General features: G+C 43.8%; 1 protein-coding gene across 3 annotated transcripts in view; it reads left to right on the forward strand.

Moving 5' to 3' along the window:
- dock5 (dedicator of cytokinesis 5) overlaps positions 1–12,508 on the forward strand; it is a 40,218-nt gene that overhangs the window by 17,982 nt on the left and 9,728 nt on the right. For all 3 annotated transcript variants that reach the window (XM_069682515.1, XM_069682516.1, XM_069682517.1), the window contains exons 16-40: positions 170–242; positions 334–437; positions 665–842; positions 1,668–1,765; positions 1,862–1,951; positions 3,230–3,330; positions 3,473–3,607; positions 3,699–3,810; positions 4,161–4,231; positions 4,466–4,572; positions 4,745–4,881; positions 6,676–6,771; positions 6,986–7,084; positions 7,376–7,546; positions 7,671–7,771; positions 7,852–7,910; positions 8,161–8,315; positions 8,464–8,549; positions 8,877–9,033; positions 9,173–9,213; positions 9,294–9,384; positions 9,490–9,609; positions 9,925–10,014; positions 10,533–10,637; positions 10,913–11,054. In XM_069682515.1, coding sequence (XP_069538616.1) covers positions 170–242; positions 334–437; positions 665–842; positions 1,668–1,765; positions 1,862–1,951; positions 3,230–3,330; positions 3,473–3,607; positions 3,699–3,810; positions 4,161–4,231; positions 4,466–4,572; positions 4,745–4,881; positions 6,676–6,771; positions 6,986–7,084; positions 7,376–7,546; positions 7,671–7,771; positions 7,852–7,910; positions 8,161–8,315; positions 8,464–8,549; positions 8,877–9,033; positions 9,173–9,213; positions 9,294–9,384; positions 9,490–9,609; positions 9,925–10,014; positions 10,533–10,637; positions 10,913–11,054 — 2,719 coding nt within the window. The remainder of the gene's footprint in view (positions 1–169; positions 243–333; positions 438–664; positions 843–1,667; positions 1,766–1,861; positions 1,952–3,229; positions 3,331–3,472; positions 3,608–3,698; positions 3,811–4,160; positions 4,232–4,465; positions 4,573–4,744; positions 4,882–6,675; positions 6,772–6,985; positions 7,085–7,375; positions 7,547–7,670; positions 7,772–7,851; positions 7,911–8,160; positions 8,316–8,463; positions 8,550–8,876; positions 9,034–9,172; positions 9,214–9,293; positions 9,385–9,489; positions 9,610–9,924; positions 10,015–10,532; positions 10,638–10,912; positions 11,055–12,508) is intronic.

The following is a 12,508-nucleotide window of genomic DNA, read 5'->3' on the forward strand; positions in this document are numbered from 1 at the left end:
TTCAAATGGATTTACTTAAGCTCAGTACAATGAAGTAATCTTCAAGTAAAATACGGTCCCAGGATGTACTATTCATACAAATCTCCCACCAGATATCATCCATTCTATATGTGTAATCTTTTATTCACAGTCTCCTTAATTCCCCTGACTTTTCTCTCCTTCCCACAAGGTGACAATTCCCATTGAAGACGTCGGTCGCTGTCACCTGAGGGTGATGTTTCGACACAGGTCTTCTCAGGACTGTGAGTGACTGTGCCTCATTTGTATGACAAACACCAGCGTGTAATCCTGCCACCATGTTAAATGCGGCTTATGCTCCTTTGTACCCTTCAGCTCGGGACAAATCGGAGAAGCCCTTCGGTATGGCCTTCGTCCGGCTCATGAGGGTGGATGGGACCACACTGAAAGATGGCAGGCATGAACTTATCGTCTATAAGGTAGTGTTTTTGTATTATTTATTGTGTGTGTATTGAATTTACAGCACTTATCTTTGAAATAAGCAGAAGATAGCTTTTATCTAATAACACCAAAACAGGTCTCTTGAATATCTGACAGTTGGTAGATGGATTATTCATGAATCTCAGCTCAATCAATACAGATGAAATTAGATCCCTGTCGATCAATACGCTTTATGATGCATTCCCTACTTTATGAATTCCTTTAGGTTGACGTGAAAAAGGCAGAGGATGCAAAGGTTTATCTCACCTTGCCAGCAGCCTTGGATGAAGTGGAGGAAAAGGAGAAGCAGACGGGGAAGCAGTTCCACCATTCAGTGATTCCTGTGACTAAAGACAGCTTCCAGCTCGCCACACTCACCTGCTCCACTAAACTCACTCAGAACGGTACCTCAGGGCAAACTTTCTATTTTTCCAAACTCTGCGATAATTATAAGATGAAAGAAAGTCATGTCTATAGTCCTCTTTAAGAAGTGACTCAGTGGATAGAGGTGCAGTGCCACCTTCATGTCTTCATCCCAAATTGCTTTAAAGGGCCAGTTCGCCGATTTTCAACCTCAGTCCTATCATGCTGTCATGGGGAGCTAATGCCATTATGGTAGGAAAAAATACAATTTCGCTCTGTGCCTTTGGAGGGCGCTATCCGCTTCTCCAGTGAGCCCTGGAAAGACCTCCGCCAGACTACGTAAAACGCCTCATCTGGCGGAGGCCAGGGAGCTCGCTAAACTACACTCCCTCAGTCTAGGATGCCCGCCTCCGATGTCATGACTCTTTCAAAATCGTCAGTTTTTAAATGTAGACTGCAGACCTGAAGATTTTTAGACGACCCACCGGTATATCTCAGATTCTGTACTCACTCCAGCATCTCTTGTTGGGCCGTTCCTGTCAGAGGGAGGAGCGCAATGCATGCTGGGTGTTGTAGGAATGTAGAATGGGCGAAACCACGAGCTGTTAGTACAACTTTCTCCACAGCTATGGCGCCAATTTCAAATATTATTGCTTCTATGGATTACAGAGAACACCAGCTTTGACTGACAGTGGCTTGTTGAAATTTGGCTCATCTGTGTCGCTAATATTTAGCTGATGTGTTGATGTTGAGTGATGTAGATCTAATTAGGTTTGAATGAGAATTTTAACAGAATTATCTGATGTTGTAACAGAGGAGTTGTTGCCCCTGCTGAGTGTTTTCTTGTGTGTTTATGTTTTTTCCAGTGGATCTACTTGGCCTGTTGAACTGGAGGTCTAACCCTGAAGCGCTGGAGCAGAATCTGCAGAGGCTGATGGAGGTCGAGGGAGGGGAGATTGTCAAAGTGAGCTCCCCTGCATTAAATACATGTTGTTATAGGTGTTGTGTAACGTCCTTTTTAACACATTTTTATAAAAAATTTCTGTTTCTTTTTGCACAGTTTCTCCAGGACACTCTTGATGCCCTGTTCAGCATCATGATGGAGACGTCAGAAAAGGAAACATATGATACCCCGGTGTTCAACGCCCTGGTTAGTTTGTTTGTTGTTGTTTGTCAGTGGGTGATGACTTTTACCATACAGTGCAGAAGTTTCGGTGCATAAGCACTGACAGGACGAGTGAATAACATTGATTATCTCGCTACAGTGGCACCTGTCAGTGAGTGGGATATGTTAGGCAGCAAATGACAAATGATTTGTCCTTAAAGTTGATGTATTGGAAGCAGAAAAAATGGGCAGGCCCTACCAATAGTGGTCCAAGGAAGGAAAATCTGTGAACTGGCAACAGGCAGACCAAGTGCCTTAATGGAAACAGTATTCCCTAATGGCAGTGGCCTCTTTCAGCAGGATAATGCGCCCTGCCACACTGCAGACATGGTTCAGGAATGGTTTGAGGAACACAGTGAGGAGGTGTTGACTTGGCCTCCAAATTCCCCAGATCTCAATCCAGTCGAGCATCTGTGGGATGTGCTGGACAAACAAGTCCGATCAACAGAGGCCCCACCTCGCAACTTACAGCACTTAAAGAATCTGCTGCTAACGTCATGGCGCCAGATACCTCAGCACACCTTCAGAGATCTAGCGGAGTCCATGCCTCGATGGGTCAGGGCTGTTTTGGTGGCCAAAGGGGGGCATACAAAATATTAGCCAGGTGGTCATAATGTTATGGCTTATCAGTGTATGTACAATAGCTTTGGAAACTCCTTCCTCTGACACCTTTCTAACTTCATAGTTTGGGCTGCATGGTCCCAGAATTTATGTAACTTTCCAAACCAGACATGCAACATTAACGCTCACTTTCCACTGTATCTGGCCAGGTGTGCGGAGGTGAGAAACTAAGCCAGGTTTTTCTTGGTTTTCATTCTTTACACACATTTCCTTTAAAAAAAAAAAAAATGTCTGCAACAACATCAGCGCTTTCCAGGAGAGGCTTTTAACTAGGCCTTCGGGTGCATTTGCTCACAACACCTTTGAATACTCTTGCTTCTGCTCATGGTCAGACAACACATCGCAGGAACTAGTTCTTTCTTGGCTTTATGTGAAGCGGCATCAGTGTTATGTTCGGTTTGCATTAGCAGTAAACTTTACACAGCTCTGAATACACCATTAGGACAGGGGAAGTAGTTGCATAACATTATATATTGACTTCTTTTTGCAGATTAACATGCACACCATAAATAGTGTCAAAATAAGGCTTTAATTTCATGTAAATGTGAAGGATTATAACTTCAATTCATGGCATAGAAATGAAAAAGTTTGTGAGTCTACTTGGACACGGTTCTGATCTCGTTTCCTCTTTCTTCTAACCAGGTATTTATAATCACACTTATTGGCGACATCAAATTCCAGCACTTCAATCCAGTCCTGGAAACTTACATCAACAAGCACTTCAGTGCCACTTTGGCTTATATGTGAGTCTCCATTCTGTATTTACCACCTTTGATTGCTTCCGCCCCTTCACACGGGCTATTTTTAGCACTTCTTTTGCTCTTCTTCTCCACCCACACCCAAATTACCATCAGTTGATGAAGCCCGACTCTTTCACTTTCTCAGGAAGCTAACCAGGGTCCTTAACTACTACGTGGGCCACGCCGAGGAGCCCGCCCTGACTGAGAGGCTCTACGCCGCACTCAAAGCTCTCAAGTACCTGTTCAGGTTTATTGTACAGTCCCGAGTCCTCTATCTCAGGTATAAGCGCCGCTTCCACACAAGAATCCACTCTTCACTCCTTAATTATAAGGATGGATACTTATGAAGGTATGTCTGGCCTTATTCACAGATTCTACGGGAACAGTGAGGATGGGGACGCTTTCTTTAACTCCATTCGCACCCTTTTCCTGTCTTTCAACACGCTCATGGACCGACCGCTGGATGAGGGAGTGAAGATAAAGGTAAAGAAGATGACTTGATGTTTTTGTTTGTTTCCTGTTTTGTGGTATTAGTGGTTTTTGTGTTATAGAACTGGAAGCAATCAGGAATGTTTTAAAATAACACCAATTTGTAATTTTCTAGCTCATTGTGTTGCATGTAAAATTCCTGCAGTCGTCCAGCTGTTAAATTGTGTTTCTCTGTTATGGACATTTGAAAAGTTGAGCAAATTAACTGCAAAATAAACGTGGGCTCCCGGTTGGGTAGTCTCAGTCTAAGGTAAAGAAAAGCTCTGATAAAAAGCTTGTTTTAAAGAGAACAAAAACCACCTCCACACTTCAGTCTGATGAGACCCGATTCTTTGCTTTTTCAGGGAGCGATATTGAAATACCTGCCGAGCATCATTAATGACATCCAGACTGTGTTTGATCCCGTGGAGCTCAGGTAACCCTCCTGAGGGTTTGTTCAGCAGGAAAGAGATAATTGCCTTGTCTCAGTGCAAATTATCATATTTACTTCTGTGTAAACGAGGTGATATCCTCACTTCTTGCTGCTGTAAGATCAGCCCGTCATGTGTGCTGCTCATTAACCCTCGGTGACAATAATTAAAAGATGTGAAATGTGAAAAGCATTAATGTTGTTGCTCTTTTGGGCCTTTCCCTTTCAATCTCTTTTCAGCGTCCTCTTAGCGAAGTTCATTGAGAGCATACCCGACTCGCAGCTCGTGCGTCAGAAGCTGGGCTGCATGTGTAAAATGGTGGAGAGTGACCTTTTCAGACAGCCAGGTAGGAGTGCTCCGGGCTCAAAAACCACATAATGACTTTTCACACAAAACGAAGAGGGGAAAAAAAAGCTCTGCATTACACCAACATACGAGTTTTTTCAGGTCAGCTCCGTTAAAAGGAAATGTGCTGTGTGATCCAATGAGAACATTTTAGCTCTGCTCTGTCGCTGCAGATTGTCGAGACGTGCTCCTGCCTCTCGTTACCGACCAGCTAAGTGGGCAGCTGGACGACCACTCCAGTAAACCCGACCATGAGGCCTGCGCCCAACTGCTCAGCACCGTGCTGGACAACCTGGACCGCAAGGACGTGGTGAGGAGGCAGAATTCACTTTTAAACACGCTGAGATTAAAGGTTCAAAGGGTCGGTACACACAAATTACAGGAAGGGACATCTAGTCAGAATGAGATTGAGGATATAAGCAGACGAAATGAGTTTCCACCACGGTGCAGCTGGGATCAACCTGAGAGTTAGGGGTGAAGAGCTCAGACATCTGTGGGGACCTCTGATTAAAGCCGCTGCTGTTTTGCATCGAAAGGAGCCAGTTGAGGTGATTCGGGCCTCTCTTTAGAGGTTTTCTGGGCATGGCCGACTGAAAGGAAGCCTCAGGGCGGACCCAGAGCATGCTGGAGGGATTACATATCCCATCTGGCCTGTTAGCATCAGCGTTGTCCCCCTGGAGGAGCTGGAGAGCTAAAGAGAGGAGCGTCTGAGCCACCCTGCTTAGCATGCCGCATCTGTGACCTGAACCCAGACAAGTGCTGTAAAATAAATGGATGGAGTCAGAACATCTGGTCACGCAGGCAGTCTGGGTTTTCATTTGCCAAGGGTTTGAGATATCTGTCTGTGAGATTTCTGCCAACACCTCAATACAGTGGATTTCATTTGTGACGCTCAAAGCATTGAATGAATGGCAGCAACACGGCTTTTCACAGGGGATGTCCCAGTTACTGTGAATAGTCCGTAAACCTCAAAACTGACAACACTTTTCATTTTCAAACATCAGAAAAAAGTGATTTCCATCAAAAGGAAATCTTTATTTTTTTGGAGCAGCAATCCAAAACAAGAATATATTTAGGTGACTATATTTTAGGATGACGAAAAGTAGAAAAGCCTTCCTGTTTGGAGGCTGGATGCATGAAATGTTTTGCTTTTCTTGCTTTCTACCAGAGTAGTTGTATTTTCATTTTCAGTCACTTAAAGGAGCAGTTCACCCCTGGAAAAAGCCAGTCAAAGCTGGTGTTCTCTGTAATCGATAAAAGCAATAATATCTTAAAATTGGCGCCATAGCTGTGGAGAAACTTGTACAAACAGCTTGTGATTTTGCCCATTCTACATTCCTACAACACCCAGCGTGCATTGCACCCCTCCCTCTGAAAGGAACGGCCCAGCGAGAGACGCTAGAGGGAAATGCCACCGTTTTCGCTGCAGGCAACGGCTCAGAGCGGTACAGAATCCAAAATATACCGGTGGGTCGTCTAAAAAACCTTCAGGTCTGCAGTTTACATTTCAAACCTGACGATTCTGAACGAGACATGACATTGGAGGCGGGCGTCCTAGGTTGAGGAAGTGTAGTTTAGCGAGCTCCCTGGCCTCCGCCAGAAGACAGGTTTTACGTAGTTTTGTGGAGGTTTCCCAGGGCCCATTGGAGAAGTGGATAGCGTCCTCCAAAGGCACAGAGCCAAAGAGCATTTTTTTCCTACCATAATGGCACGATAGGACTGAGGTTGAAAATCAGCGAACTGGCCCTTTAAGCAGCTGATTTATTGACCAATTATTTCATCTCTTTGTCAGCTGCTTGTTTCTTCCTTTTACTGAAGAAGTCATAAAGAAACTGAGTGAGTGACACAGAGGATTATGCATCTTAACTGGAGGAGTGTCTCTGCTGCTGGATTTTTTTAATGTATTTTTCAATACTGTGAGCAGCAAGAAAGAAAAAGGGGAGAGAGATAAATCAAAAAGACAAGTTTCTAAAACATAAAACCAAAATGATCTTCAGAAATCTGTTTTTTTCCTCCCTTGTTTTTTGTAATTGGGGTGAACCGACCCTAGCGTGTCTGTGTCTCCGTGTTTGTGCTTGTACCTGAGGCTGTTCTGTCTGCGCAGGGTCCCACCAGAGGCCACGTTCAGCTGATAATGGAGCGGCTTCTTCGCAGGGTTAATCGCACTGTCATCAGCATGGACAGATCCTCCCCTCTCATTGTAAGACACACTCTAATGTCACTGCTGAAATATGTCCTTGAAGGCTGCTTCCTCAGCGTTTCTTTCATTATGAATCACACTGACGGCAACAACACACACGAGCACGGCCTGAACATACAGCCACAACATGACACAACAACACGAATACAACATTCACAAATGTGCATGCAAATATGTGAAATCATGTGAGTAACCGTTAACTCCTCTGCATCAGGGCCACTATCTCGCCTGCATGACGGCCATCCTGAAGCAAATGGATGACATGCATTACGCCCACTACATCGGCACCTTCAAGACAAGACAGGATATCATTGTAAGTGTCCTGGTCCCTCCCCCGTTGGCTACATCTTGTCTTGAAACGTATCATCAATAACAGGCATTAAACCACCCTGGCCACTTACTGCTCCTTAAGAGAATATTGATTGTAGACATTTCATGCAATGGATTGGGCCGACATGATGAGGATGTCAGCGGGCATCCATTAAGCCACGGGGGCATTACATGAAGCAGAGTGTTGTCGTTGCATGTACTGCCGCTCTGGATTTGCCTGGTATTGTATTTCTTTAAAGCGACAGTAAAGATTTGATACTTCTGCTGCCCGCAGGACTTCCTCATGGAGACGTTCATCATGTTTAAAGACCTCATGGGAAACGTGTTCCCCGCTGACTGGATGATCATGAACCTGGTGCAGATGCAGGTCTTCCTCAGAGCCATCAACCAGTACTCAGATGTCCTCAACATGTACTTCCTGGACCCGGCGTATTTCGAACTACAGGTGTGTCCCTCCCCTCCCCCTGCTTTTGTAGAGGTCACATTTCTTATTAAAGTCAAAATCAAAAGCCGGAGTTATGAGAAGGTAATTATGGTATTAATATTTGAAAACCTCACTCCCCTCGCAGCTGTGGAATAACTACTTTCATTTGACGGTGGCGTTCCTCACCCACACGACACTGCAGCTGGAATCGTTCTCTCAAGAGAAACGGAATAAGATACTGAACAAGTGAGATCATTTAAAGTTCATCAAAAGATGATTGAAATAAAGAGAACTTCATTTAACAGTGTGATTTAAAACTTCCACAGATACGGAGACATGAGGAAGACGATTGGCTTTAAGATCAGAGACATGTGGTACAATCTGGGTGAGTCGCTTGCACTGCCTGATAAAGCTGCTATTATCACAGAGTTTGAGGGATTGTTTATCCAGCGCTTGCAAGTAATTCAAGGGGAACAACAAGACAATATTTTTTATTGTCCGGTTTCACAGTGTGTTGTTTTGTTTACCACATTATTAGATTTGTCTTCTGTTTGTGGAGAAATGAAGGTGCAGCTTATTGCCTTCTAAAATCATACTATGATATTTCTGTGTGGTAATGTTTTGTTGTCCCTCAGGCCCACACAAAATGAAGTTCATCCCCGCCATGGTCGGGCCCATTCTGGAGGTCACACTGGTGCCTGAGCCCGAACTGAGGAAAGCCACCATCCCCATCTTCTTTGATATGATGCAGTGCGAGCACAACTTCAACCCCGGTCGCACCTTTGAAACGGTAAAAAAAAAAAAAAAGAGCGACCTCAGAAGTTCAGCGCTTTGATGGGTTTTTTTTGTTTAATTTGAAGTGAATCTGCTCCTGGCTAAATATGACATTTGTGCTACGTGTGGTGGTGTGTTTTTTAATTCACCTCTTATCTTCGCAGTTTGAGAACGAACTGATAACAAAATTGGATCAAGAGGTAGAAGGAGGCCGAGGGGATGAGCAGTACAAAGTCCTGCTGGAGAAAACGTAAGGCAGATCAAACGACACATTTTCTCTGAAAACTTAAAAAATCCTTCAATTCTGTGTGATAGGGAATTCACACAGGGTTGCTGCTAAGATACAACAAAGACCTTAGTGATTTGTTTTTTTGAAAAAGTCCTCAAGGAGCCAGAAGGACAAGATAGTCTGTAAGAATTGTAAGTAACCGCTAATCAATAGAAAGGCCTCGGGGACTGACAGCAATCACAAAAACACATTTTAATATGCTCGTCAGGAGGAAAGAGCGATGAAAACTGTTGATAGGCATTTACCACTTTCGAGCGCTCTGTGAAGAACATTTGTTTGTGTGTGCAGTTTGCTGGAGCACTGCAGACGCCACAGATACCTGTCACAGTCCGGAGAGGAGCTGGCTCTGCTGCTGAGCAGCCTGCTGGAGAATCTCCTGGCATACCGCACCATCACACACGACGAGAGTCCCGAGCATCGCATGAGCTGCACCGTCAATGTGCTGGTACGCCCCGAGCCTATGTTTACTAAAGGGTTAGCTCTGTTTGTGCGTGTACATAAAGCAAGACAACAAAGCCGGTGTTGTTCTGCTAATTGCCTGAGAGGAAATCAGAGAAAATGTCGTAACGATTCTTCTCTTACAGAATTTCTACAAAGAAAAAAAGAGGGAGGACATTTACATCCGGTGAGTCACACACACCCATGACTCCTCTAGTATTGGACCAAGGAGATAACTGTGTCTAATCGATGTGCTCTTGTTACCAGGTACTTGTACAAGCTGCGAGATTTGCATCTGGACTGTGAGAACTACACAGAGGCAGCCTACACCCTGCTGCTACATGCTGAATTACTGGAGGTCTGGCAGCTTAAACAAGATAACATTTTTAATGTCTGAGCTGTATAACTTTGCCCACATGACCCTGCTTCTTTACCTAAATGTCACGGTAATTTGCTTCCCCAGTGGTCTGACAAGCCCTGCGCACCTCATCTCATACCTAGAGATGGGGATCATGTGTGGACGCAGCAGGAGCTGAAAGAGAGGCTCTTCCAGGAGATCATCTGCTACTTGGACAAGGGCAAGGTGAGTATTAGCTGCTCTGCATGTGGGCTGGTGTTAAAAGTACCGTTTGTTTCTTTTTTTTCTTTTCGCAAATTACCCAAACAAACGTCTGAAATCTGCTCTCTGTGTTGTGACACTAAAGGGGAAGTTACTTGAAATCACACAGCAGCCACAGGTTTCTTTGTTGTGTTTAGATTTCCAGCAGCTACATAACAACTGTTCTGCCTCGAAGCCGTGAGGTGGGGCGCAGCAGTGACAGCCAGATGGCTAACTCGTGCGCTTGTGTTTTTATGCGTTATGTCCTCTTTTAACCGAACAACGCACATGTCTCCTCAGATGTGGGAGAAAGCCATTGAGCTGGGTAAGCAGCTCGCCAAGATGCACGAGAGCCACATGTTCGACTTCATGGAGCTGAGCCAGCTGCTGGTGAGAGGACCCATGCATTTTAAGTCAGCCGTGCAAACAAAACACGATCACTCCTAAAACCTCTTTTAAAGGCAGCTCTATAAATAATATTGTTACTGCCTCATTAAGACTATTGACATAAGTCTGAAGAGTAATAGTCGGTTAGAATTCGGTGCAGTTCCTACAAGTCTGCGTGCAGTTGGTTGGAAAAACAACTTCAAGAGGCGAGGGAGAGATAATTGTGTGTTAACCTGTTTACTGTTACTCATTTCAGCCCAGATAGTGTCTGCTGATGCAGCGGAGTTTTAATGTGTTATAAAGAATTTATGAAGTCTCTCAGCCTGGTAGTTTAGTGTGATTGTGCTCCAATAATCTTTCTCATAATTTCGTAAGAGAAAATGCGAGTAGCCGCATTCTTTTACTGAAGATGTTATTGGAAAACTGCATTAGTCTGATTTAACGGATTAGATTTTGTGTCCCCTAACAGACAGATTGTGCATGTTCTGCATGTTTACCCTCCTCTCTGTCCTCTGTTACAGAAAAAACAAGCCCAGTTCTATGAACACATCATGCATGCCATGCGACCGCAGCCAGAGTATTTCGCTGTGGGATATTACGGCCTTGGATTCCCCTCCTTCCTCAGGGTGAGATGATGATTACCTGTTCAATTAATAGAGATTTAGTAAAACCGTCATGCACCGTGCTTATGAAATGAGTTTACTTTTTTAAACATTTCTCGGGGCGGTGTGCAGTAATGTCGATAAAGGTTGCTGGCTTTTTGATGATACAAAATAATGTGGAAATGAAAAGAGTCCAGTCATCAGCGCAGCGCTCATTAATTATGAAAAGCAGCCTGATCATAACTGCAGCTTTTTATTGTTTCATTTGTTCTGTTGCTAACTGAACTTTCCTCCTGCAGAACAAAATGTTTATCTACCGAGGCAAAGAGTACGAGTGGCTCGAAGACTTCAGCTTAAAGCTGCTCTCTCAGTTTCCAAACGCAGTACGGATGACCAGCACAGCGCCCCCTGGAGACAACATCAGCAACTCCGCTGGACAGTGTATCCTTGTTCTATAAGCCATCAGCTGTTTGTTAACGACATTTTTAGCCATGTTAGCAGGATGGCTCCAGGGTTGGGAGTGTTACTTTAAACATGCATTCTGATACAGTTACTAATCACCTGTTAAACAATCTAATCAGTAACCTAATCCAACCTTATCACAATTTTAAAGTGACTGATTACTTTCAGTTACTTTTGGATTACTTCAATACAAAATCACTATAAACTCATTCCAGTCTGGAGCTTGTGTTTTTACTCACACCATCCCGTCCGCGGCCATCACCAGAGTCACAAACTATTTTTCAGCAGTAGTAGAAGACGACAGGTTAGCTAACATTTTAACCAGAATTCTGTGCAGCTAGCGTAAGCAGTTGGTTTTACCTGCAAATGTTTCTTTTAATTAGATGTGGAGTCCTTGGATAACGACAGCTGGAAGGCAGAACTTGCACTGTTCTGCGATGTTGCTCACATTTTCTCCTTTGAAGACTAAATGAAGGCCACATTTCCACCCAGTGAAAGCATTTTTGTCACCACAGGCCACGGCAACCAGAGACTGTTGATAGCAACTTTGAGGAGTGCTGTTGTGAGACTTGTGCGTTGTGAAGTGTTGTAAGGTGTGTGCGGAGGTCCTGCTAATATTATCAGAGACGGTCGGATGGACGGTTTAGAGATGAGACGGCAGATGTTATAGAACATCTTTGGTTTTTTATTGTCTTCATTTTAAAATGTGTTTTACAATGTTACAACAGGGTTTTTATTTGATGCGAGTCAGTGGAGGGATATGAACAGTGGAGTGACATGTGCTGTTTTGGGTTGATTGAAGAGCAGTCGTGCTGCTGCGTTCTGGATCATCTGCAGAGGTTTTAAAATTGTGATCCTGCTAGTAATCCCCATTTTTAATAAATAGTCTTTTTTTCTGTAACAGAATACAGTTGCCTTTTTTTTTTGGTATCGTAATTACGTGATGCCGTTACCTGTATTTAATTACTCCCCAAGCCTGGATGGCTCTAACAAGAAGACATTTGTAGTTTGAAGTGACAGAACTCGACAACAATCGGTTACGATACATCCCCCTTTAGGATGAACTTCTACAAACTCTTGTTATTCCATAACCTTTTAAGGACACCAACAGGCCTGTATGTTAATTTGTAAAATACTTTTGTTTATGACTCAATCTTGCAAAGCTAATTTATTCTAGCTTCAGCAGTACTTTTTGTTAATGCTAATTTGCAAAAATTTGCATGCTAATAAGCTGCACTCAAATGGTAAACATAGTAAACATACCTGCTTAACATAAGCATGTTAGCATTTTAAGTGAGAGCACGTAAGCATTTAACATAAGCTGTTTGCTCGAAGGCCTTAACAGCTGTACATGCTGCTGGCATGACTGTAAACTGTTTGACTTTGTTAACATCAGGTCAATGTGCGCCTTTGTGGGCAGTGTGTTACAAGGA

Source organism: Semicossyphus pulcher, unplaced genomic scaffold (genome assembly GCF_022749685.1).
Source record: "Semicossyphus pulcher isolate SPU_LCO1_2020_fin unplaced genomic scaffold, fSemPul1.0.p SCAF_6, whole genome shotgun sequence".
Lineage (NCBI taxonomy): Eukaryota > Metazoa > Chordata > Actinopteri > Labriformes > Labridae > Semicossyphus > Semicossyphus pulcher.